Source organism: Prionailurus bengalensis, chromosome D3 (genome assembly GCF_016509475.1).
Source record: "Prionailurus bengalensis isolate Pbe53 chromosome D3, Fcat_Pben_1.1_paternal_pri, whole genome shotgun sequence".
In the NCBI taxonomy this organism is placed as follows: Eukaryota; Metazoa; Chordata; class Mammalia; order Carnivora; family Felidae; genus Prionailurus; species Prionailurus bengalensis.
In genome coordinates, this window is record NC_057356.1 from 10,873,920 (window position 1) to 10,901,384 (window position 27,465).

Sequence of the window (27,465 nt, forward strand, 5' to 3'; positions counted from 1 at the left end):
GAGAGCCCTGGGATAGTGGAGGATGAGACCACCCCCCCCTCCCCTGCATCCCCCAGCCCCGTCCCCCGCTTTGAGTTCCGTCTCCTGTCCAGGGACCCCTTTGTCTCCACAAGGGACCCTACTGCTGCCTCTCTCCCTGACTCAAGTCCCCTTTATCAGGCAGGTGCACCATTCCGCAGCTGCTGGGGGTGTCGGCTGCTAATAGCCCCCAGCTGCACCCACCCTTCTCCAGAGAAAGGTCAAGGGGAACCGCTGTGTCCAGAGACGCGCGAGAGGCCACGCCCCCCCTCCCCCCCCCCCCCGCCCCGGGGTAGCCCGCAGCCGATGACCGATGGAGGGAAGTATAAAAGAGACCCCTTTGCGAGCCCCAGGCGGGGCGCTTCCGTGGTGCCATCCCCAGAGCAGGGCCCCCTGGGTGGCATCAGGCCGAGGGCAGGCTCCGCCTGAGCCCTCCGCGCCCTCCGTTCAGCCACTGCCCTCCTGCTCTGCTGGTGGAGAAGCCAGCCGAATGGGACCCTCCCTCTCGGCTCCCCGTCCCATCGGCCTCTCCCTTCTCCACTGTTTGTGCTTTTTAAACTCCACCAAAAATGTCATGGGCCGGTTTCTCTCATTGCTTCCAAACTCCCTGATAAATTCCACCGGCCGGGCAACCCCTGGAGAGGTTTTCTGGAGCAAGGAACCCCATAAATCACCTCGCTGCCACTCCGGCGTGGGCAATATCTTATGTAAAAAGGTGTTTCCTGGGAGCGCCATAGGCAGGAGAATCCTATTACAAGCCGCCCCATTAATTATAAAGAGTCAAGCCGACCCTTTGCTGCGATTTTTTATCTTAAGTCCGAAAACTGATTACCTTCACCAAGCCTTCCTCTTCCAAAAACAAAAAAACAACAAAAAAAAAACCCCTAAAGAATAAAATAAATGTTTGAGGAACAAATACCAAAGTTTCTCCATTTAGGGGAGAACCAGCAGAGAGAGAAGTGGGTGGGGAAGGGCTTTTTTCCCCTAACTTTTAAGGGAAAAGGTACTGTGTGCTTCGCCGGGGCGTGGCTTATTTAATTTCCTCGACCCTTCAAGTCTAGGAAGTGGGTACTACAATTCGTCCCACATTGCAGCTGAGGGAAACTGAGGCTTGTTTATTTGAAGTCACGTGAGGCAGCCCTTTCTTCTGAGCTGGTAAGGGTGGGCAGAAAGTGGGCCAGACCCCACTGGTCTCCCTGCCCGGTGTTGGGGCTGCCCTCACCCCCTGATCTGGAGTCTAGGACGAGGCTAAGGCAGATCTTTGCCCCCTCTGCCTTACAATACCCTCCCATGCCCCCACCGCATTTAGCATAAAGGGCCCCCCCTTCGCCTTGGCCTATAGAACCCTGTATCATTTGATCTCTGCTGACCTTTCAGACAGACCTTAGCTCCTGCCTTTCCCCGGCCCCTCCTCACCTCTTCCCAAATTGCAGCCACACCAGCCTCTTTCTCTTCCTAGGATTCACCAAGCTTGACCCGGCCTCAGGGCCATCGTCAGTGCTGTTCCCTTTGCCTGTCACACTTTTCCCCCACATCTCAGCTGACTCGGCACTTAGCTCAGAGGGGCCCTTCCTCTGAGGGCTCGCAGCCTGCCTCTCAGGGCCGGGTCTAGGCTGAGGAGGCTGAGGCCCAGAGGGGGTGAGTAACCCAGTTCAGCCACACAGCACAGCCACGGCCGAGCAAGCCGCACGCATGAGAATCCCACGGCCCTGCGTGTTCACCGCAGAGAAGTCTCTGGTGACCCCGAGCCGGCCGGGTGGGGGCCAGCCCTCCTACCGTGCGCATGTACCTGCAATGTCGTCCCGGAACCCCCCGCTGCCACCTAGGGTTGTGCGTCATCTTTACTGGTACCCAATTCATGCGTTTCTTGAAATCTTAAATGCCTTCTAGAAAGAAAACGTTAGCACCGCTCTAAATGGAGACACGGTATCACTTCCCAGAATTAGGCAATGAACGTAGCGATGAACACAAGGAAAAGCAAAGCGATGCCTGTGCGGGCGGGCGGGCTTCGGGTGCGCCGGGTCTCCGAGCCTGCCTGCAGTGTGTTTGAGACGCAAGCGCGAGAGGGGGCGTTGAAGACCCGCAAACACCCAGCGGGGACTGGCCCTGAGACTGGTCAGGAGAGCGGGAGAAGCAGGGGAAAGAGAGTGACTTCCTGCTTCCTCCAGAGGCCCCTGCCCCTCACCCTGGGAAACCCTGCCTCGGTTAAATAACGGCCCGGTGGAACCACACAATGATGCCGATTTTATTTCAGGGAACCCGTCCCCCCCAAAGTCGGCCAGGAGGAGCTGGAGCCCGAACATCCACCGTGGGCAGGAACAGAGGCCCCAAGAGACTCTTCATTCTCCAGCAGGGATTTATTTATTTTTATTTTTTTTTCAACTTTATTTTTTTTTATTTTTTTTATTTTTGGGACAGAGAGAGACAGAGCATGAACGGGGGAGGGTCAGAGAGAGAGGGAGACACAGAATCGGAAACAGGCTCCAGGCTCCGAGCCATCAGCCCAGAGCCCGACGCGGGACTTGAACTCACAGACCGCAAGATCGTGACCTAGCTGAAGTCGGACGCTTAACCGACTGCGCCACCCAGGCGCCCCTGATTTATTTTTTAAGTGTTTTTATTTTAATTTTTGAGAGGAAGAGAGACAGAGGATGAGCGGGGGAGGGGGCAGAGAGAGACGGAGACACCGAATCCGAAGCAGGCCCGGGGTTCTGAGCTGTCCAGACAGAGCCCGACGCGGGGCTCGAACCCACGAACCGTGAGATCATGACCTGAGCTGAGTCGGACACTTAACCGATTGAGCCACCCAGGCGCCCCTCTTTTCATGTGGAAAAAATGAGGTGAAACACAGCATAAAATGAATCACATTAAAGCGAACGATTCAGAGGCAGTGAGCACACTCATAATGCTGTGCTACCACCTTCTGTGTCCAGTTTCGGGACGTTTCCGTCATCGCAGAAGGAAACCCTGTGTACCCATTGAGCAGCCACTGTTCATCCTCGCCCCCCTCAGTCCCCAGCAACCGTCGGTCCGCTTGCTGTGTCTGGATGTGTCTGTTCTGGATATTTCACGGAGACGGTAAGACCAGACAATGTGTGATTTCCTCGCACCTGTCTGGCTTCTTTTGCTTAGCGTCGTGTTTTTGAGGTTCTCCTATGTCTTAGCGGGTATCAGTACGCTTCATCCCTTTTCATGGCTGAGTAATAATAGCCCACTGAATGGACATACCACAATATCCTTTCGTTGTTGACAGTGCAACTGTTGGGTGCCTGGGTGGCTCAGTTGGTTGAGCGTCTGACTTCGGCTCAGGTCATGATCTCACCGTTCATGAGTTCGAGCCCCGCATCGGGTTCTCTGGTGTCAGCATGGAACCCGCTTCGGATCCTCTGTCCCCCCTATCTTGGCTTCCTACCGCATGCGGGCACGTTCTTGTCTTTACAGGCCCTATAATTTTCCATCTAGCAAGTTTTCCATCTATTAGTACGTTCTGGAAAGTAATACATTGCATATCTATCCAGATAGGCTGTGAAGTTAGTCTTTGTCCTAAAAAAATGCTTGGGGCCCCTGGGTGGCTCAGTCGGTTAAGTGTCCGACCTCGGCTCAGGTCGTGGTCTTGCGGTTCGTGGGTTCGAGCCCCGCGTCGGGCTCTGTGCTGACCGCTCAGAGCCTGGATCCTGCTTCCAACTCTGTGTCTCCCTCTTTCTCTGCCTCTCTCTCTCTCTCTCTTTCTCCCTCTCAAAAATAAACACTAAAAAAATTTTTTTTAAAAAAAAATTTTTTTTTTCAACGTTTATTTATTTTTGGGACAGAGAGAGACAGAGCATGAACGGGGGAGGGTCAGAGAGAGAGGGAGACACAGAATCAGAAACAGGCTCCAGGCTCTGAGCCATCAGCCCAGAGCCTGACGCGGGGCTTGAACTCACGGACCGCGAGATCATGACCTGGCTGAAGTCGGACGCTTAACCGACTGCGCCACCCAGGCGCCCCTAAAAAAAATTTTTTTAAATGCTTTAATCACCTTCTTCAAAGAAGAAAACAGGGTAATGGTAATAATAACGACATCAAGCAGTAAGTGGCCATTGTTATCTTACTAAACTATTATCATTTCATTCAGGGTCTATCACTCCGTTGGCCCGCTCTATGCCAGGCACCGCGCTTAGACTCTGATCGATGTGGCCTTACTTAACCCTGACAATGACACTTGAAGTTGGTATTGTCGTACCCTCTTTACAGCTGGCAAGCCTCAGAGAGGTTGAGTGGCCGATGTGAAGTCACACAGTCCCTGATTTCAAGTTGCTCGCAGCCCGAGGACGGGGATGGGCACGCAGCGTGGGTCAGGATGTCGCCTCGCAGTGCTGCAGTCTCCCTGGCTCGGCCGGCTGCCTCGTCTTCACTCAGGTTGACCGTGAAGTTGGGGTCCCTGCTGACCTTTTTTTTTTTTTTTTTTTTGGCGTGCCTGCCCGAGAGCCACGGGCACCTGCTGGGGTGAGGATTTCCTTCCAGAGCCCTCAGGAGCCCATCGGCAGGTGCTAGGGGGAAGCGGCGGGTGGGGGGGGGCGGGGTGGCGGTGGTCCTGAGCCCGGGCCCAAAATGCAGAAAGAGGAGGCCAGAGACGGCAAGGCCCCAGAGAAGTGGCGGGAGAGATTTCCGTTCATCACAGAAATGGCCCATTTGCAATGATCGGTTGCCCAGGTGTTAATAACACTAATGGCATAGGAAGGGTAAACTCAGTCACTTGGCTCAACAGAAGAAATATGCAGAGAAGTGCTCAGGTTTCCATAAATCAGCCGTGTGCAGCACTACGAGGGAGACAGGACTTAAAATTCCGGTCAGGAGATGGGTATTCTCATAATCCGAGCTGGAGAGGTAATTTATTCTGTTTATATCTTTTTACTGCACGACAAGGCTTGGGAACCGGAGCCCTCCACAGCCATTCTGCATTTTAAATATTAGTCCTAAGCACAGTGGGTCAGCTTTCGTGCTCTGTGGGGGGTTCATTTCCGGGCAGGGGGACAGGGCTGGGGCTGGGGAGAGCAGGCAGCAGGGGTGGGGGGGCCCGGAATACATGTGGTTTCACTGCCCAGGGTTGCCAGAATCGCAGCCTGGGGGCAGCGAGGGAGAGGAGCCGGCCCCTTTCTCCCAGAGCTGGAGGGCACCGCTTGGGGGGGGGGGGGGCAAGGGCCTGGCTAGCTTCCTTACGGGCACAGCTCGGAGCATTTTTTCTTCCCCCTCTTGGAAATCTTTTATTTTTAAATGATAATAAATACAGGTGATGAAGAGATAGAAGAGGAGAGGAACAGTTTCATTAATGGAGGTGGAAAGAGCTGGCCGTGGGGAGGGAGAGTGAAAGAAACAAAGGCGAGCCTGGAGAAGCCGGAAGTCCTTGTGTCTTTTGACCTTGGCGATTTTCCTTATGCCCTTTGCCCTCGGGCTAGCTTTGACCCCTGAACGATCCGGTGAGGTTGCTACCCGTGAGAGTTAGCACCCGTTAGAGTCTCTCTTAAAGAAATCTCTTTTGGTGGCAGCTGCACTTCATTCATTCATTCATTCATTCATTGTAGTTATTCCACAGAGAACGAGGCGTTCGTTACCTGGGCCAGGCTCTGTCCTGGGTCCAGGGGCAACATGGGCTCTGGAAGCAGGAGTCCTGCTTTCAAAGCCTGGGTCTGCCACTCCCTGGCTGTGTGACCCCGGGGCAGCTCACTTCACCTCTCCGGGCTCAGTCTTCTCGCCTGCAAAGTGGGGATAACAACACTCACGCTGAAGGGCGTCTGAGGGTCTACGTGGACCCCAGATGGACGAGACTTCATCGGGCAGTGGTCCTGAATGTTTGGGGGACAGCGGAATCAGCTTGGGAGCTTGAGTGGGTGGAGCATCTGGGGTGCCGGGCCTGGGAGCCATGCCAGCCAGGGGCCAGGAGGCCCCGGGGGGATATGTACTCCTAGCAAGCACCGTCCCCTGATCACACTTTGAGAAAATGGTTGTGGGTCTCTAGGGACCGGCAATCATGCCCAGCCCTCCCCCTTCTCTGGACGGCCTTCCTCAGGAGCGGTCTCCCTAACTTAGCGCACCTAACTTAGCCACTACACCGCGGGTCCCCTGCAGGGGCACTGAGATGAGGTGGGTGGGGGTGGGATCTCTCCTCTCAGAGTCCCTGGGTCCAAGTAGGCACTTGGGCCATTGAGATGAGCTCACAGCAGTGGGCGTGGGCTTGAGCAGATGTCGACTGTCGACAACACCCCCCAGCCTCTTGCTTGTCCCCTTTCGAGGAAGCTGGTGTGTGTGGAGGTGGGGGGAGATGGGGGTGGGAATTGAACCCAGGTCCTAGATTTCTTGAACCTTGGCCACAGGTTGAATGAATGACATCTCTCCGATGTGCATGAAATGCCATTGTGAGCCCATTTTGCAGCGGGACCAAAAAAAGCCTCAGAAAGGTGATACGGTGACCAACCAGATAACCTCCGGGACCCCAGGACCCTTGCTCTGTTCTGCCCTCATCCTGGTCCCAAGAGACCTCTGCTCCCATCCTTCCTCACTCAGGCACGCTCAGAAGGAGTGCCCTGGGAGTCAGCCCCCAGTACTGATCACGACCCCACAGACGTCCCTCCCTCCTGGATTCTGGTTTCTGGAACCACCCTCAGAGATCTTGATGGACCACCCCAGGGCCATTCAAGCATTCCCTGGTGCACGAGTGGGCTCCTTCCACTCCCGGTTCTCTCAGGCCGAAACTGTGGGCATGCGAAGGGCGGGTATATGCTCTGAATCCATGTGCGCGAGCACACGTTCACAAGGATATGAGGTTTGGGTTTGCGGGCGTCCGTGGGGGCTGGGCATGTGGGTTCAAAGCATGGATGTGTGGGCACGCGTGTGTGTGCTTGTCTGCGCTTGCGTATCTGTGCAAATCACACTGGACACAAGCACGTGGGGTGTGCACATTAATGTGCCTGTGCTGGCATGCCTGTGTGTGCATCGGCAGGAGTGCGTCCGTGTGCCTGTGCCCATGTCTGTGTCTGTGTGGGTGTTCTGTTTGTGCACATGTTTTTGTATGTGTGAATGTGCATTTGTGTGAGGACATACGTGTGTGGTGCGTGTGCGTGGGCGTGTGCGTGTGTGTGTAGCTGGATGGGGGGCTGGGAGGGATGGTGCTACCGAGAATTCTCACCCTGTAGGTCCACTCTGCTGTCCCCAGGAAGGAGCTGATACCTCTGCTCAGTCTTTCCACCTGTCGGCACCTGGCGGGGGTGGGTGGAGTTGGGGGGGGGGCGGCTGAGCGGTAGGTCACGTGACCTGGCACAGCTGGGGTGGGGGGAGTCCTCCTCTCTCTTGTAAATCCCTTCCCCTCCTCCTCCCCTGCTTCCATGACCCTGTCACAAGCCTGTCTGCAGGGGAGTGACGGTGAGTCTGTGCCTCTGAACTTCACTTGCCCAGGTTTCTCTCTGGTGAAAAGTTCTGAGCGAGCCTAAGCTTGCAAAATTCACATGTGCCCAGAAAACACTTGGGGGCCTGGCAGAGATGGGGCCCAGAATCTTGCAAATTGTCTCTGGGGCTCCGAGACCCATTACAATCAGGGCACCCTTGTGGCGTAGAAACACAACCTGATACATACATGGGCCTGAATCCCTACTCTGCCACTCCCAGCCATGTGACCTTCTGCAAGTCCCTTGACCTCTCTGAGCATCCTAAGGCGGCAAATAATACCTCCCCTGATACAAGTCGAAAGATTTAGCGACGAGGATGTCTATTCCAGCCTGGTTTACAGCGGCAAAAAGCTGGAAACAGACCCAAATGTCCAACAACAGAATAGGTTAAAGAGAAAACAAAACCCGGGGCACCTGGGTGGCTCAGCTGGTTGAGCATCACATCTGGGCTCAGGTCACGATCTCGCGGTTCACGAGTTCAAGCCCCACATCGGGCTCACTGCTGTCAGCGCTGAGCACGCTTCAGATCCTCTGTCCTCACCGCCCCCCCCCCCACCGCCTCTCTCTGCCCCTCCCCCACTTGCACTCTCTCAAAAATAAATAAAACACTTAAAACCGTGAAAGGGTGGTTCGCCCATCACCAGGAAGTTTTCGCCAGTCACTCCAGAGGATGACATCGCTCTATGATCAGTTTATTAACCTGGGGATCTTGCTGAGTGAAACAGAGCAGGTAACCATATAGTGTGGGGAGAATGATCTCTAGTTTCAAAATGAAGACAAAAACGAAAGTCTGGAAGGAAATGCGCCAGATACATCAGCAAGGCGCTTGAGATTCTGGGTGATTCTGTTCTCCTCCCTTTGTTTAGCTGAAGTTTCTAAATTTTCCTCAACGAGCACGGAGCATTGGTCTGATAAAGACAAACGCATGTCAGGGGAAGGAAAGAAAAAGCCAAGCCACCTTGAGTTACTGCCCCACAGTCCACATAAAAGGGCTCTTACTGTGTGCCCATTCCTTAGTCTCCCTTGTCCCCTCCTGGCCCCTCTGCCCCTGAAGTGGGCAACCCCCTCCCCCCGGCTTGGGTGAAAAGGGACCCCGTGCAAGACACTCTTCCATTTACTGGTATCTCCCCCATCTGCCTCTCTAACCCTACAGTGTCTGAGCCGGAAGGGAAGGTAGCAAGCCCTCCCTCCAATCCCCGCTTTTGGAAATCAGGAAACTGAGGCAACAGGAAGGAGGGACTTGTCTTCAGGTAGTGGCCTCAGGCCTCCGGAATCTCTAGCACTTTCCATCATGCTGCTGCGGATTTACCTGCTGGCGAGCCGCCTCGCATCAGAAAGGCAGAGGACCTCAGCCTCAGCTGCTCACTCTCCCTGGGGCACTTCTGTCCTAACAGGGCCTCGGAAGATAACTAGCTTACCAGCCCGCCCATAGTTTTTGCCCGAGGGGGCCTCATTAGGAGCCAGGCTGGAATTCTTCTGACCCACACTGAGGGCGAACAAATGACACAATCATGCGTTCGTCAACGGCTTTGAAGGCCTACTGTGCGCCCGGTGTGAGAGGCGGGATATTACATACAGCAGCAGAGCATTAAAGCATCTGGGCTATACTGTGCCCGGCACATAGTAGCTGTGGGGGAAAAAAAAAAAAAAGATGGCAGCCATTGTCATTACCTCCTGGTTCTTAAAAGCACCCCCCCCCCCAGATGCAGAGAGGGCTGTGCACCCATCGAGTCCGTGTTATGTGGGACACGTGGACCAGAGAAAAGAATGGCTCCCTTCACTCTCAGCGGCTGAAGGCAGGCACACACACAAAAGAAAACCACACACACAGCACTGAGGGAAAAAAAAGCATTTTTTTTTATTAATCTTTCTTTTTAAAAAAAGTTGATTTTTCGTGTTTTTGTGTTTTTTTTTTTTTTTTTAGGTAAACCTCTTTCTGCCTCCCCTCCCTCACTCTGCCCCACCCTCCTCTTAAAAATATAAAAATGTCCAACCCCGGATAACTAGAGTACAATAAATAAACAGTAAACACAAAAACATACTTTATTTGTTTCTTCTTTATACAAAATAAGGAAACTAGAAGCGTTCGACTTCCAAAAAAGTATAATACTGTACATCCTGACGACCCAGCCTCCAGGCCCCGGGCAGGGAGGGTGGTCTGTGGGCCGGAGCCCGGAGATCTTGGCGCCTTGCCCTTGCCAGGGGGCTGGAGAGCAGGGTGGGCGAATGTTCCAGTCTGGCCTGGACCCCCGGGCTCACAATAAATGTCCAAGGAAGGAAGAGTGGAGAGGCAGTGGCGGGGGGTGGGGGGGGGGGGTGGGGAGCGGGGTGTGGGTGGGGGATGGGGGGGTGTGCCCGGCCCGGGGCCTCGAGGTCCGGACCGCCCCCTTCCTAGAAAGCTGACCTTGATCCTCCAGTTTGGCCACCAGGGGGCGCCCACGCGCAGGCGGATCCTTCGTCCTCCCGGCGACACCCCTCCACCCCTCGAGCGCGCTCCTCTCTCTCGCTCTCTCTCCATCTTCTCTCTTCCTCATTTTGCTCCCTTCCCTCGCCCTCCCTTCCATCTCTCTCTTTTTCTGATCCTCTTGTTTTAAAGACGGGGGAAGCAGAGTGAGAAATAAGGTTACCAAATGCCACTCGGATGGCGGAGGGGGGGGAACGTCAGCCTCGCCGCTGGGCCTCGACCCTCTCTCGGTCCGAAGAGGCGGTGGTGGCGGGGGTCGGGGGAAGTCTAGGGCGTTGCTCGAAATCTCTCGACCCTCCGCAGTATTGACTTTGGTCCCGAGCACCGCTCGCGCCGCCGGGACGGCCCCGCGGGGTGGACACCGGGGCGCCCCCGCGCGCCCCGCCGAGGAGCAGCTGCCGCTGCGCGCGGACGCGAGAGGGAACCCCTGAGGGCGGCGTGGCGGTTCGGGCGGCTGCGTCCGGGGGCGCCCCGGCCCCGCGGCCTTACCACACGGCGGCCTCGTTGAGCTCGGGGTTGGGATGCGACAGGGGTCCGCTGTAGCCGCTGGCGCCGCTCATGGGGAAGGGCGGGCTGGGCCCGCCGCTGAACACCTCGCCGGGCAGGGGGTGCAGCGCGCCGGGCAGGCCCGGCTCGGGGCTCGGCGTGTCCGGGTGCGAGATCATGTCGGTGAACCTGGGGTTGTCGGCGGCGTGCGGGCCGGCGAGCGGTGGCTCCAGCGCGCCCAGCGGCGTCGAGCCGGGCCCCGACGCCGCCAGGAAGCTCGAGTCGGCCGGGGACTGCGCCTGCGACGGCGGGCCGTGCGCGAAGAAGTCGTAGTTGCCTCCGGGCGCGTAGTAGTCGCCTTGGTAGTCTGCGGGAGGGGGCGGGGAGGAGACAGGGACAGGTCAGAGGTGGCCGGGCCGGGAGGAACGCGGACGGACGGACGGACGTGGGCGGGGGGGGGGGGGCGCACACCGACTCAGGTTGGCGAGCCCTGCGGGGAGGCCTGCGGAGACCAAGGGAGAGGGCGGCCGGCGGACAAGGACACAGACACCCCTCCCCCGCCCCCCCCCACACCCGGGACAAGCGTCCCCGAGAGAGACCATGAGAGCTGCCCGAAGGCCCAGAGACCCAGGCTGAGAGACACAAGGACCAGAGCCAGAAGCACAGACAGAAAAATATCCTGACTTCAAAGTCAGAGGTTCCCCGACAGACAGAGACAGACAGTGGACATAGAGTCAGTGAACCATCCGAGACGGTGCCTTTGAAGTGGGGAGATCCACGGAGAGCCGGAGACACGGAAATAGCCAGAGACAGGGTCACTGGGAGATGAGCAGTGAACAGTGTGACAGGGGGGCGAAGAGGGGGCCCAGGAGGGAGTCCCCAGACTCAGGTCGGAAAAGAGACCCAGAGGCACCAAGCCCAAGGCAGAGACAGAGACCAGGGCGATCGTCTAGGATGAGCACAGAGAAAGGGATGAGATGGACCGTTGGTTAGAGATACACCGAGAAAAACCCATCGAGAGCCGGGGAGGGGGGGAGGCCAGGAGAGACAGAGGCGCCCACAGACCCGGCAGATGAGTCAGAGACACGGGAGAAGAGCTGGGTGGGGGATGCTGGGGTGGCCAGAGACCAGAGACCAGAGCACCAAATGGTTGAGAGGGGCCAGCGACCTGGCAGGGGGGGGTGGTGGAGAACCCAGACCTGGTTCTGGGGAGAGACTCTCTCTGAGCAGCGGAGCAGGGCTGAGGAGTTGGCCTGGGGACCCGGCAACCGGAACTCTGACAGCCCCCGGCACCCCACGGCCCTGGCCGGTCCTTCGCCCCCTCAAACACAGCCCTTGGACCTTCTGGGTGAATGTGGGGGTCCCACCATTTGTGCTGGCCTCACTAGAAGCCTGGAACTTGAAGGAGGGAGGGTATTCGCCTGGTCACGTCCAACGCTTCGTGGGTACTTCAGCGGGAAGGCTGGGGCCTTCAGTCTCACCCCCGGGGGCGGGGGGGGGGGGCGGTTTGCCAGGACACCCAGCTTCAGAAACATTTGGGGACACTGAGTGCTTCTGAGAATCTGGTGATAGCTATGGGCTTTCTCCAGAAAAATGCACACATCGCATTTCCCCCACAAAACCAGGGGGCACAGGGGCTCCCGGTGACAAGCCCCCCCCCCCCCCCCCGGTTCTCAAGAAAATTGTTTCCGCATCACCTCTCTCACCTCCTTCCAGAACCCCTTCGCTTGGGTCTTTCCACGCAGCCTCCTCCCCTCCTCCGCCCGTGAAGGTTTGAGGTGTGGGACGCCACGGAAGGAACACCTTGTAGCGGCCACCGGTGACAATAACCCGCTTTGTGCGCGGGAAAACCAGCGCACCCCCAAGCCGGGGTTTCCTCTGCACGCCCCCCCCACCCTCGCACTCCGTCTTGGGGGGGTCTCCGTCGCCGGGGCGAATTCGGGACGTCCCCTGCCGCCGGCTCCCTTCCCTCCCCAAACCCCAAAATCAGTCCAAATGGGGGGGGGGTGCCCGGAGGCGCGCGGCTTGTCGACGGTTTCGGCAACAGCTAAAGCGTTGGCCAATTAACTTTTTAAAGACCGGTCGTTCCATTCTCCCCGAAAGCGAAGAGAAAGGTTGGAAGCGGCGAACTTGGGGCCCCTGAGGGACGGGGATGGGGGCCGGCCGCGGCTCCGGGCGAGCCGGCAAGCCAGCCAGGGCCGCGGCCCCCGCGCGCAGCGCGCCGCCTCCGCCCATATGGCGGCCGGGCCGGAGGTAATTGGAACAAACGCCGTCTGAAAAGGGCACAAAAGCCGCAGCTGGGGCTTTGTCCGCGCTCCCACGGGGAGCCGCCGGCCCCGCCGCCCAGCCCCTTTCTCGCCCGCTGCCGGCCGCCGCCGCCGCCGGGATCTCCCAGCGCGGATTAGGCGGGGCTGCCTCCCTGGGGCTGGGGGGGGGGGGGCGGGGGTCCTGCCCCCCATTCCGGAGAAAGAGGGGCCCGCGTGTCCAGGCCCCCCGCCCCATCCAGCAGACGCGCGGGGAGAGGAGGCAGCGGGACCGGTGGGGGCACACGAGTCCTCGGGGAGACCTCGCTTAATTACCCAGGCGGGGAGAAATGCCGGACGGCGCCGCCCCACCATCTCCCCGCGCCGGGCGGAGATCGTGAGCCGAAGGACGCAAAGATCGGTAGAGAGAGTTGGTGACTGAAGACCCGGGGACACGTCCACCATCCGAGCCGTCCTGGGCGTCTGCAGCCCCCCAGTCAGGGCCCTGCCACCGCAGAGTCTCTCCCCAGAACACAGCCGCCCTATATGCCCACAATTTCTGGCGGCCCTGGCGGGAGGTGAGATCTAACCTCCTAGACCCACAATGTGCGGAAGCCTTCCTTCCTGGGTCGGCCCGCGTGCCAGGCGCCCACCCGCCGGCCTCGGCATTGCCTCCAAACCCACGTTTCTAAGAAAAGTCACCTCTCCCCAATCTGGGACACCAGCCTCCCCACAGGCCTGTGGCACTGAGCAACTCAGCAGAGATGTGTCTGAGGCATAGGCACTCCTGGGGGCTCTCCAAATTCAGAGGCTCAGAAACAAACAGAAGCGGGAGGTGTTTTCCTTGAGCCCAAAGGTTGGGGAAGTGCAGGACCCGGAGTGGATTCCCTAGCACACTCGGGGTCTCAGAAAACTGTGGTGAGGGAGTTGGGAGGGCTGTGGGGGGTTGGAATGGGTCGCCAGGCAAGTGCCAAGGAAATGGAGGGGGGGGGGTGATGGTGAGGAGACTAGGGAGGAAGGAGAAGAGGAGGGAAGGAAGAAAAGAAGTGACCAGGAGGAGAGTTCACCCAGGCCTTGAACCCGGTAACAGCAACAGCAGAATTCTCTCTGCAAAGTCCAGCTCCTGGCCCCCTGCAGCTCCAAAGACTGGGAGTGGGGAACCGGGTTGGTCAAGTTCTAGTACCTCCAGCCCTAATGACCACTGGCGTGCCTGGAGCTGGAGAGTGCTCGGGAGTCCTGCCCAGAGCGCCCAGCCCGGCATCCTGGCTGACAGTTCCAGACGCCTGGGGCGCACAGCACAGTCATGGATGGATCCCGACCCCTCCATCCCTACCGCCTGCGCTGCCCTCCAGTGCCTGTGTTCCCGCTGGGGCCAGGGACACCAGGCCATGGGGCAAGGGCAGCACGAAGGCTGAGTGTCCGGCTGGCGCAGGGGGCAGGTGGATTTGCCAGCGCTCGCCTTGGCATGACGCTTGGGGGTGTGTGAGCCTGTGCATTTCTTTGGGTATATTTGTCATTGAATGTAACTGGGGAGTGGCACCCACCTGTGTGTTGTTGTGTGGGATCATGTGTCTAGATTTGTGTCCACGAGGTCTCTGAACTCCAGTGTGTGTGCAAGGGAGTGTACCCGTGAGTCCTGCGTGGGTGCGTGGGTGCGCGGGTGTTCATCTGTGTGTGTCGCTGTATGGGTGTCTGATTTGGGGTCCAGGAGTAGGAGAGTGCACACGCCTACGTTGCTGTGTGTCTGTTAAGGTGTGTTCGTGATTGTGTATGTACCTCCCGCGTGAGTAGAAGGGAGGGAGGGCGTCCCTGGCGGCCAGCGGCGCCCGGGATCCCGACCTGCGTCCTCAACCCCCAGAACGGCACGGGCCTGGGTGTAGGGCAGCGCGTTCCGAGGTGGGGGGAGGGGCCCTTACCTCCGTAGTAGGTGTACGGAGTGGACCCCAACATCTCAGACTCGTCCAAGCGGCCGCCCAGCGGACGCATGCGCCGCGGACTCCGGAAGAAGGCGTGTCTCCGGGCGCCCAGCGCGCTCAGTTGTTTCATCCTGCGTTCTTTGGACCGTCGGTTCTGGAACCACACCTGGGACAGAGCAGGGATTGTGAGCTCCGATCCGGGATGCCCTCTCCTTCCTGCCCAGGCCGCTCCTTCTGGGTTCTATAGCCTCTTCACCAAGACTGCCCAGGGGCGGGGGCGGGCGGATTAGGCCAGGAGAGGTGGAGAGGGGCTTCGGGGAACCAGCCAAGGGTGAAGGATTTCGCGGACCCGTGGGGCGACTCATAAAGACCTGGGCTTCCTGGTCCTCGGCCCGCCCTCGGCCTGACGGCTTTATAAAGGCCTCCCGCCCTGCACGGCCCTGGTCCCGGCCCCTCGGCTCCCCAGCCGGGCTCTGGCCGTTTGTCTGTCCGCCCGCGCACCGGCCCAGGGAGAGGGCACGTGGAGAACCGTGCCTTCTTCTCCGCTCGGAAATAGGAGAGGAAGGGAGGGGGTACCCCAGCGAGGCTTAAAACTCCTTGAACGGGGAGGGGGCGGGATTCCGAGGGGTGAAGTGACCCGCCCCAGATCGCGCCGTCAGGAGGTCAGCGGGGCTTTGCAGAATCTTTCGGTTAGGAGTTTGACCAGCCGGCCCTGCCCTCGGGCAGAGTCTGCCCTTCGGCAGACCCCAACTCGGCGCACTCTTGGCCAAGGAGGCTGGGCGGGAGGCTCCCGTGGGCCTCCTGGCTCCGGGGCTCCTCTGGGCTGGGAAAGGGCGACCCGGGCCCAGCCGCACCTGGATGACGCGCATGTTGAGGCCGGTCTCCTGCGCCAACTGTTCGCGGATGTGGCGCGTGGGCTTGGGCGTGGCGGCAAAGGCAGCCTTGAGCGTCTCCAGCTGCTTGGCTTTGATGGTGGTGCGCGGGCCGCGCCGCTTCGTGCCCGAGTTCTGCTCCTCGTTCTCGTTGTTGGCCGTCTCCTTGTCCGACGACGTCGAGTTGTCCGTCTCCTTGGGGTCGTCCTGGAGAGGGTCCTGGAGGTCCGGGGACAAACTGCGGTCCGTACAGGATGACACTGCGGGGCGCACAGAGCGGGAAGAGGACCCCGGCGTCAGCGGCGGCCCAAGGTCTCTGCAACCGGGTAGCGGGTTCCCGCCGACCCCGGCGCGCCGCTACCCGCGCCGGGTTCCTCCCCAAGCCTTGCGACAGCCCCTCCCCCAGGGGCCCGGCGCCCGCCCACTCCCTCCAGGCGGGGCCCGGCCTTCGGAGAGACCCTTCTCCAGCCCTCTCTAGCACTTTTCGGTTATGGCCTGGGCGAGGGGCAGGCACGCCCTCTGGGGGAGCCCGGCCTTCGCGGAGAGGGGACCGGGAGGAGGCCACAGACGCCTTCTCCCCTCTCTCCTTCCTCCAGACCCCACTGACCGTCCTCCCAGAGCGGCCTGAAGTTACCAGGTGCTGCAAAGATTCGGAACGTGGGGGGAGTCGTGTGGTTCCAAACTGGGGGAGGAGGGCAGCTTGGAAAAGATCCCTCCGGGGAAGGAGAGCGGGGAAAGAGCCGGGAGTCCGTATCCGGTGGGGACAGACTCCAGATGCTGTCCCCCTTTCCCGCCCCTTCCATTTGCCCCAGAAATGCCTGGTGGGAGCGGAGAGCCGAGCCTGGCACAGAACGCACACGGGGGTGGGGGGGTGGTGGTGGTGGGGGGGTGCAAAGTAGAGAGGGCCGGCCTGCGGCACCGCAGGGTCTCAGGGCCCCTGGCTGGGCAGGGGAGGAGGGCTCCTACCTGAGTTGAGGCTGCCCTCCTTGAGGCTGGAGGAGCTCAGGTAGTCATCCTTGCACACGAACTTGTTCTCGTCAATGACGTAGAGCTCCTCGCCCGTGGACAGCTGCTTGTTGCACACCATGCAGGTGAAGCAGTTGAGATGGAACACTTTGCCGCGGGCCTTGCGCACCAGGTCGCTGGGCGAGATGCCTTGCCCACAGCCCGCACACTTAGTGCCAAAGCGCCTGCGGAACGCAACGTGGCCTGTCACCTCGGAGCAGCCCGGCGTCCCATTCCCTCGAGCCCCTGACCTCTTCCCACGCGCCCTAGCTTCTCAGAAGCCCCCCCCCCCCCCCGTCCACATCTGTCAAACGAGACCCCAATCCTATGCCGTCCGACTAGCGCAAGAGAGATGAGGCAAATGTCCCGGGCTGTTCTTGGGGCGGCGACTGTCGCGTGCCTTGTTCAGGTTTATCCACACACCACCCGGCTTGGAGCCTGGAGCCAAACACAGGCCAGAGCACCCCGAGATGCCAGCCCCGTCCCTGCCAGATCCGCCCCGGCTGCTCTCCTGAGGCAAACTTGGATCTCCAAGTTAGGAGGCATTTTAAGCCCGGCAAGCCAGGTTTGGACCACCCCTTCCTTTGCCTCCTGGATGCTTTTCCAGCCTGCTGGGACCCGGGTAAGGCCAGACGGGCCCAGATGGCAGGTCCTATCAACGGGGTGGGGAGCTCTTCGGGGCTGGACCCGAGTAAGGACGAAGGGACCTTTAGCTGACTCCCAGTGCCACCGGCGCTGGAGGCCTTCCAGTCCGGGACCACTCTGGGACCCGCTGGAGCTAGTTGGGAGCCTGTGGACAGCAGGGCCTCAGAACGATGGTCTCCGGAAAGCAGGGATCGGGTCTCCCCCGCCCCTCCCTGTCGCCAATCTCTGGCCCTGGCAGGAACTGGGAGAATGTAACCAGAAGGCAATCCTCAACCTGCACGGCCAGGATCTCTCAACCCCCCCCTTTCCTGCGTTCCTGATCTAAATCCTTTTCTTTCTTCCTTGAGCGCTTGGAGAAGGCCAGCCTCCCCCCAAAATGGGTGGTGCAGGCCAGCACTGGGAGGGGGGAGGTGTGGGTCGAGGGGGAGAGTGAGGACCCAGGACTTTGGGGCCCCCCATCGACTCATACCCACGTCTCTAAACAGGGCGAATTTGGGTGACGTTGATGTAGTGAGGGCATTAGAAGCCATAAGTCACTTTTGGCCTTATCCGGCAGCGTAATTGGCCATATGCACCTTATCAAAAATCATTAGGCACTTTGCAAGCACCACCACATTAGGGGCCTCAGGCCTCCGGAGCCAGGGAGCTGACACGTGTAAAGCCGAGGCTGACATTCTCTCCCGTTCAAATTCCCTGGTGCCTGGCTGCTGGGGCCGGAGAACAGCCTTTCTCCGCGGTGTTAATCACGCCCCCCCCTTCCCTCGGTGCCCGGGAATTCGCACGCACAAAGCCGGCTCTGGGTGCCTGGCGGAAGCAGGCAGGGCTGAGCTGCCGAAAACCCCACAGCCTTTCAGGTCCTCCCCTGGCATTTCCCAGCTGGGGAAACTGAGGCCCAGAAAAGTGATCCGTGGGCGGCAAAGGGAGGTGACACATCGCAGACTGGACCCTGGAGGTCCTGATTCTCAGCTTCGATTTCGTTTGGACATTTCAACGTGGGAGAAAATGTTTAAGGAGTTGGGGGTGGGGTGGGGGCAAGGAGGAGAAGGTTCCCTCCCTCCGTCATCAGAGGAGATCTTCCCGACTGAGTTGCCTCGGAGTTGGGAAGTTTCGGCTTGTCCAGGAGGGCTCTGGGGCCCTGGCCTGCGGGAGGTCAGCCCCTGGGCTCCCGCACTCTGCCGGCCGGGAGAAGCCTCCAGCAGTCCCTAACTTCGGCAAAAATTCTTCCTCTCTCAGAACCGGGCCTGAACTTCCACCCTGGGGTCGCAGCTGCGGGGAAGGGGCAGAGATGAGGGGCGAGCAAGTTTCTCAGGGCTTCTCCGCCCTGCCCCGCCGCGGCTCCAGGCCGGGCTGGAGGAGCGAACTAGCGACAGCGAAGAGGCAGCATTCTCCTGACTCCGCCCGGGCTCGGGCGCCTTCCCGGACCCAGGGCAGGAGGAGAGCAGTGGGCCGCCCGCTTCCCGTCTAAGGTTGGGAGCCCAAGGAGGCTGCTTCGGCGGTCTCCCCCTGCCCCGGCGCCCCCGAGGAGCGCGCGCAGGGCGGGCGCGCAGGCAGCAGGGCGGCGCGGCCTCTTACCTGAAGAAGTCATTTTTGCAGTAGAGCTTGCCCTCGCGCGAGAAGCACTTCTCCGAGAGGTTCGTCTTGCACTCGCAACACTGAACGCATTTGACGTGCCACGCGCGGTCCAGCACGTTCAGCAGAAAGCGGTCGAGGATGGGCCGTTCGCAGCCGGCACAGTGCACCATCATAGCGCCCCGGCGGCTCGGGCCGCCCTGCCCTCCCTTTGGGCCCCCGGCCCTCGGGCCCCCGGGCCCCGCCGCTGCGCTCCGCCTCTTATCTCGGCCGCCGCCGGGCGAGTCCGGCCCGGACCAAGACTCAGCCGGTCAAGTCCTTGGGTGATCGCTGGCCTGGCGCTGGGCTGCCGGGGGTGGGGTGGGGTGGGGAGGGGTGGCCTGCACAGCCTCGTGCCCCGGGCCGCGCGCCCCAGTGCCGGCTCCCGGCTCCCCCAGGTGTCTCGGGTGGCGAATGGCCTCGGCGCTGCGGAGCGGCTTTCCCCGGTGGCGGAGGCGCCGGCACTTTCCCCCACTTTCAAGCGGTCCCGATCCTCATCTTTGTCTGGCCGCCGCCTAATTCGCGCATCCTTATTCAGATTTGGTGACGTGGCGCGGCACGTAGGGGGCCCGGCGGCCAATGGGCGCGCGGTGGCCATGGCAACCTCTTAAATTTATAGCATATCTAAATTGGCTACAGCGTTGCGGTCCGGACAGAGCAAAAAAAACAAGGCATCAGTATTGTTGAGTATTAGCTTGTACCTGGTTCGGAGGCTAAGTAAGTATTACCTTCCAGTTTGGGGCTGGGGGCGCGGGCCGCGCGATCTCAAAACTGCACCTCCCTTCCTCTGTCTTCTCGTAAATATTTGGGGGCCAGGATTCCAAGGCCTGGCGGGAGAGGGACCCCTGCCCCATTCGCCATCCCCGGAACTTGCAGAAGTTGCCCGAGGCCCGGAGCGCGCTCTGCGTCCACCCCTCCTCGTTCCCAGTCCAGCACGCCCAGATTGGACTCCCTCGTCCCGGCGTCCCTGGGGTCGGCTCCCCGAGCGGGGCGGCTTCTTTTGTCACACACGGAGCTGGGGCCCAGCCCGGCCTTTCTCATGGACCGAGAGACAGAGAGAGAGAGAGAGAGCGCGAACGTGCGAGCGAGAGAGCAAGCGGGAGCGCGAGCCGCGCCGCGCCGTTTGGGTATCTTTCCCCGCGCAGGCCCCAAACCTAGGTGGAGCGGGGCGGGGGGGAGGGGGAGTGGGTCATCTGGCCTGGTCCGAGACCCTGGCGTTTCAGGCCTGAGCGCGCCGCCCACGGGTACTCTGGGGGAGAGGTGGGGAGCAGACGACCCAGGGCGGACGGGTCTTTCTGAAGCCAGCTCAGAGGTGGCGTTCACCACGTCTCTTCTCTCCTCCATGCACCTTCCAGATCCCGGCTCAGCCAGTCGGGGCACCGTGGTGAGTGGGTCAGGCTTTCGAGGGGTGGGGGCGGAACGCTAGAGGTTGTGTGGGCGCTGCTTGTACTTGGCGGCGCGTGCGGGCTGTGTGTACAAGTTGCGTCCAAAGTCGAGCGAGGGAAGAGGGCTCGGCGGGGAGCCGAGGGTCTGGGGCGTGTGGGGGGCGCTTGCAGGTGTGTGTGTGTGAAGAGGGAGGGGTGGGTCTGGGGGGGGTGGAGGGAGAGGCCAGGCCACCTTTCCCAAGGGGCCGACCTGGCGAACCCGACTCACCAAGGCCGGGAAGCCTCCGCAGTATTTTTTCCGCCCTGCTCGCTGAAAAGTCGCCATTGGCCGACCGGGTAGGTAGGCCCTGGGCCGGGGCCAGAGAAGTGTGTTTGTGCCAAGACTTGGCTGTGAACGTGTGTTTGGCGCATCTACAGAGTTTGTTAGTGTATGTTTGCTGTTTGAGAATTGCATTTTTGCCTCTATTTATAGTTAGCCATTAATCACGTGAATACATTTGGGCATGTGTCTTTTTTGGTGCAAATCTGTGTGTTTGCATTTGTTAATAGTTCTGCGCTGTGTTTTAGTCTGTGTGGTCTTGTTTCTGTCGGGGTGTGCGTATGTGTGTAGGCTGACTTTCAGACACTCAAGCGGGAGGGTGTTTGCACGTGTGAGTGGGCGTGTGGATAATATTATCGTGTGCGTGTGCTAACATTGATGTGTAAGTGGACTTAAAAAAGCCTGCAGGTGTGTGTTTGTGCGTGGGTGAGCGTGTGCGTGCCTGAGATGCCGTGTGTGTGTGTGTGTGACTGAGCTAGGTTGTGTGCGCAGATTTTTGTGGGTCTGTGCTTGTATGCCAGTCACTGTGTGTGTGTGTGTGTGTGTGTGTGTGTGGATGGCCTGTTTTTGTTTATGTGACTCCTGTAGGCTTTGGGGGCCCTGTTGTGTGTGTGCTCCTCATATTACCTTTGTGGATTTGATGGGGGCAGGATTTCTGGATGCCCGTGTTGGGGCATTTGGTGGAGGCACGGGGATGCTTACTTCTCTCTGTTCCTGTCTAGGCTTAGCGCTGTCCCCCAGTCTCTAGGGGAGGCGATCTGGCTGGGGACAGGAGATTGACAGATGCTGGTCGCCAGGTGGGACTCTGACCCACAGCTGGGTCTCTGAAAAGAAGTCCCCAAATCGGGTAGCTTCTGCCTGATGGTGCTGTCACTCCAGCCTCTGGCTTGCCCAGGGACAGGTGTCCGCACGAGGTAGCAGCGTGGCTGGTTAGAGCCGGGCTCGGCCAGGAGCAAGTGGACCGGGGCTCGCCCGGTCCCCTAGGCCCAGCTGGGAGAGCTCCCAGAGCCCCAAACGAAAACCACAGTTTCTGGCAGCCTGGCTTTGCCCTCCCGGGGCATGAGGGGCCCCAGCCTCCAGCGGGGCAGGGTCCGGGAGGACCAAGAACGCACGAGGAGAGAGGCGCCAGGCTGGGAGTGGAGGCCAACTGGGTTGCCTACCCCGCCTTTGTTTCGCTGGGGTTTCTCTCTCCCGCGTTCCCTGCACATCTGTTTTCCTTTCTGTCTCCTTTTCTTTCTTATGTTCAGCCTCTGCTCTCTTTCTGTTTTCCCTTCATCTCTGTTTCTCCATCACTTTCTCGATTTCACTCCGTTTTTATCTTCTCCCCCCTTCTTCTCTGCTGGGCGTCCAAATCCAGCACCGTGCTCAGTGCTTCAGTGAACAATTCTCATCGTGCACCGCACAGCTCTTGGGGTGCTGGGAGACTCACATACAGTCATTAAAAGCCCCATCTGACAGCCTTCTGCTCTGTTCTGGACTAAGCACCTCAAACTCACTGTCCTCCAACGCCCCCCCCCCCCCCCGCCCGACTGGGTCCTTGAGAGCCAGGTTACTGTGTCTTCCCAGCCCTGGCTTTGCCAACCCTGCCGGCTGCTGGGTGCTGTGTGCCGGGTTCCATCTGGGACAGACCCACCTGCCCTCATGTCCTGGATGTGCTTAAATGCCAGTGCACAGCCAGGCCCCAGCAGGCTGGGGAGGTAGCAGGAATCGGGGACGGTCTCAGCAGTTCTGAGTCTTCCGGAGCCTGGATGTGGTGAGTCACGAGGGGCCGAGTGCCCGTTTGCAGGAGAAGAGAGCTCTGCTTCCAGAAGCCCTGCTCTGGCCTCTGCCTCCTGTAGCTGGGTTTACCCATCCCGTGCAGGACAGAGCCCCCCCCTTGAAGTCACCCTGGGGGCCTCAGCCCAGCCCAGCCCCAGTCCAGAACCTCCATGCCCCAGCCCCACCGCAGGAAAGCCTGCTTGGCCTTTACCAGCCTTCCACCTTCCAGGGCGCACAGCATCCGAAAAACGCCGGCAGACCAACTATTAGACGAATTATCCCGCCCTAACAGCGCTAACAGATGGCGACCAGGCAGCGAAATCCGCTCCTATATGTAACTAATAAACCGCTTGTGTCTTAACAGGGTAATGCATGGAGACGCAGTGTCACTTATACAAGATGTTGATGGAATTTACTATATAAAAATCTTCCTCCTAGACTAAAGAGTATCAACATTACAACTCGACAGACGGCGGCGGGATAAGTAAAACAGACAAAAGACAAGCAAGATAATAATCTGTTTCCAATCACTTAAGCCCTGTAGAGTTAGTAATATGCGGTTTGCATATTCCCCCTTGAGTTCGGTAATTAATTACCGGCGAAGAGGCACACACCCGCCCGGGGTGGGAGTTTGGAGGCGCGCTGAGCTGGGGCTTGGGGTGCTTCTTCCTTGTCTTCTCCAGCCGGGGACTCGGGGCGGCGGCCGGAACGGGGACTCTTCGCGAATTTGGAGCTGGCCTCCCCGCAGGCTAAGGAGAATTTTCAGTCGCGCCTCCCTAACTCCCTGGAAGCTCTCTTGCCTGGGGTGGGGCGGGTGGGTGGTGCTGCAGGCCAGCAGGAACCTGGAGCTTTTGTGGCGGCCGGAATATCTCCTTTCGCTCCTCCGAAGGCATCCCCTCCCCTTGAATGGTCCGGGGCGGCTTGCTTTCGTGGGGGACGCGCGCTCTGAGGGAACCCGAGGGGTGCGCCCCTCGTTGGCTTCTCCGCGCGGCATCTTGGGCGGCGCTGCCGGTCCGCTCGCGACTTCGTTCATTACCTCCCCCCAACCCCCCCCCCAGCCAAACGCATTCTCCGCATCCACCCCCCCCCCACCCCGCCCCCAAGAGCCGGCGCGGGCTTTAACATTAAACAAACGCAGCGAGCGCCTCAGAGCTGCGCTCTCGGCCGGGTCTGCGCGGCGGCGGCGGCGTTACAAATTGTAAATTTAAATTGCTCGCCGGATTCATTACTTCCCCTCTTTGATTTCAGCCAGCCGTGAAAAATTATACTGGTGTACCACTGAGAAACTGTTTTGCCGCAAAGAGCCCGCGCCTAATCACTGGCTTTCTCCCTCCGACAAAAGTGTAATTATTTTGTTTGGGGTGTAAATATAGGCCGCGCCGCGCACACACACTCAGCGTCCCGCCGCGCCGCCTCGCTCTGCCCGCCGCTGCGCGCAATCGGCCCCCGAGTAAGAGCGGGCGTGGAGGCTGGGCCCTGACGCCCGGAGGCCTGAGAAGAGCGCCTGGTTTGGCGCTCCGGAGAGACCCAGAGAGCCGAGCTGGCCGGCCGGGTCTCCAACCTCTATCCTCGGGAGTTCGAGTTTGCCCGAGGACGCCCGGAACGCGTGCGCCCTGGCTGGCCCGGGTGGACGCTGGTGGAGTGCCAGGAGTAGGTCAGGGCTCGGGCGCAGGCCTGGATATCCGCACAGGGATGCAGAATGTGGGGGTGGACGAACCTTCCGGGAGCCCCAGGGGGTGGCCACCTGGGGGCAGCCCCGAGTCCAGGCAGGGACAGTATCTGGGCCTGGGCGTCCCCAAGAGTGCCGGGACATAAGCGGAACCCTGGAGGACAGGGGCGATGAGGCCGGTGTGCCCCTAACGCTCTGCCTTGGACTGCTTGGTTTCCAGAACATCTCTGCGGGGTGCGGGGCCTTCCTGTCAGTTGAATTGCGCATGGCTTAATTAACGGTCTCGTTAACTGGGCAGGCCCGACCTGGAACGTTTAATCAAAAAGGCAGGGAATCCCTCTGTTTCCTTCCTTCCTTCCTCCCTCCCTCCCTTCCTTTCTCCCTCCCTTCCTTCCTCCCTCCCTTCCTCCCTTTCTCCCTCCCTCCGTCCTTCCCTCCCTTCCTTCCTCCCTTCCTTCCTTCCTTCCTTCCTCCCTTCCTTCCTTCTTCTCTTCCTCCCTCCCTCCCTTCCTTCCTCCCTCCCTCCCTTCCTTTCTCCCTCCCTTCCTTCCTCCCTCCCTTCCTCCCTTTCTCCCTCCCTCCGTCCTTCCCTCCCTTCCTTCCTCCCTTCCTTCCTTCCTCCCTCCCTCCCTTCCTTCCTCCCCTCTATCCATTCAACAATGGCACTCTTCCTCAAGCCCCCTCCCTCCCCTGAGTTCCCTTGCCAGAGCCTGCAAGGGTGGCTCTTGAGTCTGAACTCAACCCCAGTCTAGTATCTGCTTGGGACTTTGAGGGGCCCGAGAGGGGCAAGCCAGCAGGGGTTGGGCAACACTGTCACATTGGGTAGCTTTGGGACGGACTCGGGGGCCAGAAGACTGTGGTCAGCTTCACGGGGTGGAGAGTCGGGTGGCCGGTGCAGGTCAGCTCTGCAGCCTTACCAGGCGCTGGGGAGCACGCCTGGCAACTCTGGGAGGGAGCAGATGGGGAGGACAGCGGCTGAGCACCGCTTCGGGTTCTGGGAGATCCAGTCCCAAAGCGCGAGTGCTTCTGAGTGCTGGCCAGCTTAGAGACCCCGACAGTGGTGCGGTGGGGGCAGGGAATGGTGGCCCCTCTCTCCTTCCTGCAAGCCCCTCTCCTGGAACGCACCCTTCGGGAGTCTCTACTTGCCCAGCAAGCTCCTGCAGCCTGTATTCCGAGATTGGGCGCTGCGATACAGGGCGGGACTCAGGCTCCATTCGTTGGGAGGCTACCGGCTGGGGCTGATTCCCCGGAACCAGAGGGGGCCCGAGGAAGACAGAAAAAAAGGTGCAAGCCAGCCCCCCCACCCTTGAGGAAAACACTGAAGCTTTTGTTCAGAGAGGGGAAACGCTGCCCTTCGCACTTGGTGCTGAGCTGCGGGCCGCCCCAACGCTGCCCGCCGAAGCGCATCTCCCGGGCGGCCAGATAAGACGACGGTCGGAGCTGAGAACGGCTGGGATCCTCCTCAGCCTCGCCCTGGCGGTTAGGCCTGGAGGCCAGCCCCAGCCGTAGGGCGTCGGAGGGCCGGCAGCGCTGAGGGATCGGGCTGTGGCCACGGCTTCCCTGGCCCCATTGAGCGTATCTGAAGGTGGAGACCAGCTGCGGGACTGAGGGAGCCGTTTGGAAGGAGGTGCCTGCAACCCTCCGCCATCTCTGGAGCACAAACGAGAGAGCTTTCTGGGGACTCTAACCTTCCGATTTAGGACCCCTACACTTTCTGGTTACCCTTGAACCAGCGAGTCTGCGTCTGAGCCCGGATCTTGCTGCCTCTTTCTTTCCTCTTGGTCTTTTTCGCGGTCTCCATAACATCCCTCCCGCCCTTCTCTCCCCGTTCTATCCCACCTCCTCTCCCCGCCCCTCCCTACCCCACCTCCTTTTTGTTAGCCTCATATGGGTTCCTTTAGAATCCGCCCGACTTTGGCAGCCTGGCGCTGTGTGTGTGCGTGAGCGCGCGCGTGTATTTCTCGGCTGCTAATGATTGTGTGTTGATAGAGTAAAGCAGTGGCCTCATTAGCCTTTGTTTAGAAGGTGTTAAAAGGGAAATCTGCATCGGAAAGCGGCGGTTTACACCGCAGCCGGGCTGAACGACGCACCGGAGCGGGCGGGGTGGGGGGCGTCCTCCCCCCAACCCCCGCCCCAGGCGTCGGATCTCGGGAGGGGGGAGGGGCCCAGGGAAAGCGACCCCCGCTCCTTCCTCCCAAGGCGAGTATGTTTACCCCGCTGAGCGCCCTTCTGCTCCACGGGGACCTCAGCGGGGATGCGCTTTCTCTAAAACTCCTTTGAGCTGCCCAACGGTGCGCGGTGGCCTTTCTCCTCCAGGTTTCTTGGGGGGAGGAGGAGGGGAGGGACAGAATGCTGTTCAAAAAAAAAATCCAGGAATTTTTTTTTTCCCCCGAAGGGGATGGTGAAGCATCTTATTTTGGAGGCGAATTCCAATCCGTCTACAGTGGCTGGACTGGGCTCCGGGTCTTCTGGCTGGTTGGTTTGTGGTGATATCTCTGTGCTCCAGACGCTGGTGTGGGGGCCCTAAGCTTCAGATCTGCAAGGGTCCGCTTTCTTTCCTCCTAACATATTTGCGGACTGCCAAAGGAAGTCCTCCTTGTGCAGGAGGCTCATTCTTAAACTTCCCTCGTCTCTACCCCCACCCTAGGGCTCCACTTGGGGAACAAATTCTATGAGAACAAATGGTGGCTTGGCTGGTCGACTTCTCTGAAGCTTGGCAAAAGCGCAGAACTTTAGTGACCCTAGGCTACATTCTCTGTGTGTGTGTGTGTGTTAGGATTTGGAGAATGAGTTTCACATGCACGGCATCTCCTACTTCCTTGGGGAAGCAAGGTTTGAGGCAGAGGAGAACATGAGGCGTTCTTTTTATCCTGGATCCTACGAAAGGGCCCAGAAAAAAAAAAGTATTTTGAGCAGCCTCTGTGGGTGATGCTTGTTGAACTCAGAGCCAGATGCTTTCTTTGGCGAAAGGGAGAAAAACAAGGCTGATTTCGTGTGGTGGGATGTATAGTTTCTGAACACAACATAATCCATTGCTTTCTGCCAGGCTTAGGTTGAATCAGAAGAAACCCTTTCTCATCTTTCTGGCTCCTGTCTCCCAGTGGTGGTTTTTCTGGATTTGATGCTGTGGGTCTTGGGCCAAGCTCAGCTGGTCTGGGCGTCCTTGTGTGTCCACAGCTCGGGACGCGCATCAGCGAACCGTTCGACATCGCCGCCTTTTTTTTTTTTTTTTTTGGTCAAAGGCTAGGCGTTGTCTGGGGACAGATGTGGGGGTCTAGGACCTGGGACAGTGACAGCAAAACGAATTCCAAACCCAATTTGAACTCACCACGGAGACACCCCAGCCCCCAACACCATGTAGCCAGAAGCGAGGTTCCTGGCGAAGCCAAGTTAATATCAGCCGCCGTGATATGGTGGGATGGCATCAGGGCCGAGTTCGGAAGATACGGGGAGGGGATAGGAAAATCCCTCCCTCTCCTCCACGCTCCCTCTCTCTCTCCGAAGCAGGCTTGGTGGAGAAGGCAGCAGGTGCACCAGCGGTCGCTACCTCGCTAAGCGCGGGCCCGGAGTTTGGACCAAGACAAAGACGGGAGCTGTCCGCGGTGCTGAACCTGCCGCGCCGCCGAGGGGGCAAACGGGCTCCTGTAACCTGTCCTCTC

At 59.6% G+C, this 27,465-nt stretch overlaps 1 protein-coding gene across 1 annotated transcript; it reads right to left on the bottom strand.

Moving 5' to 3' along the window:
• Positions 1-10,353: 10,353 nt before the first annotated feature.
• LHX5 (LIM homeobox 5) lies at positions 10,354-19,189 on the bottom strand. The gene is made up of 5 exons (XM_043557173.1): positions 18,640-19,189; positions 16,384-16,607; positions 15,400-15,677; positions 14,546-14,711; positions 10,354-10,753 (listed from the first exon to the last, which is right to left on the bottom strand). The coding sequence occupies exons 1-5, from the start codon at positions 18,810-18,812 to the stop codon at positions 10,386-10,388; spliced, it is 1,209 nt and encodes a 402-aa protein (XP_043413108.1). The 5' UTR covers positions 18,813-19,189; the 3' UTR covers positions 10,354-10,385.
• Positions 19,190-27,465: the final 8,276 nt, after the last annotated feature.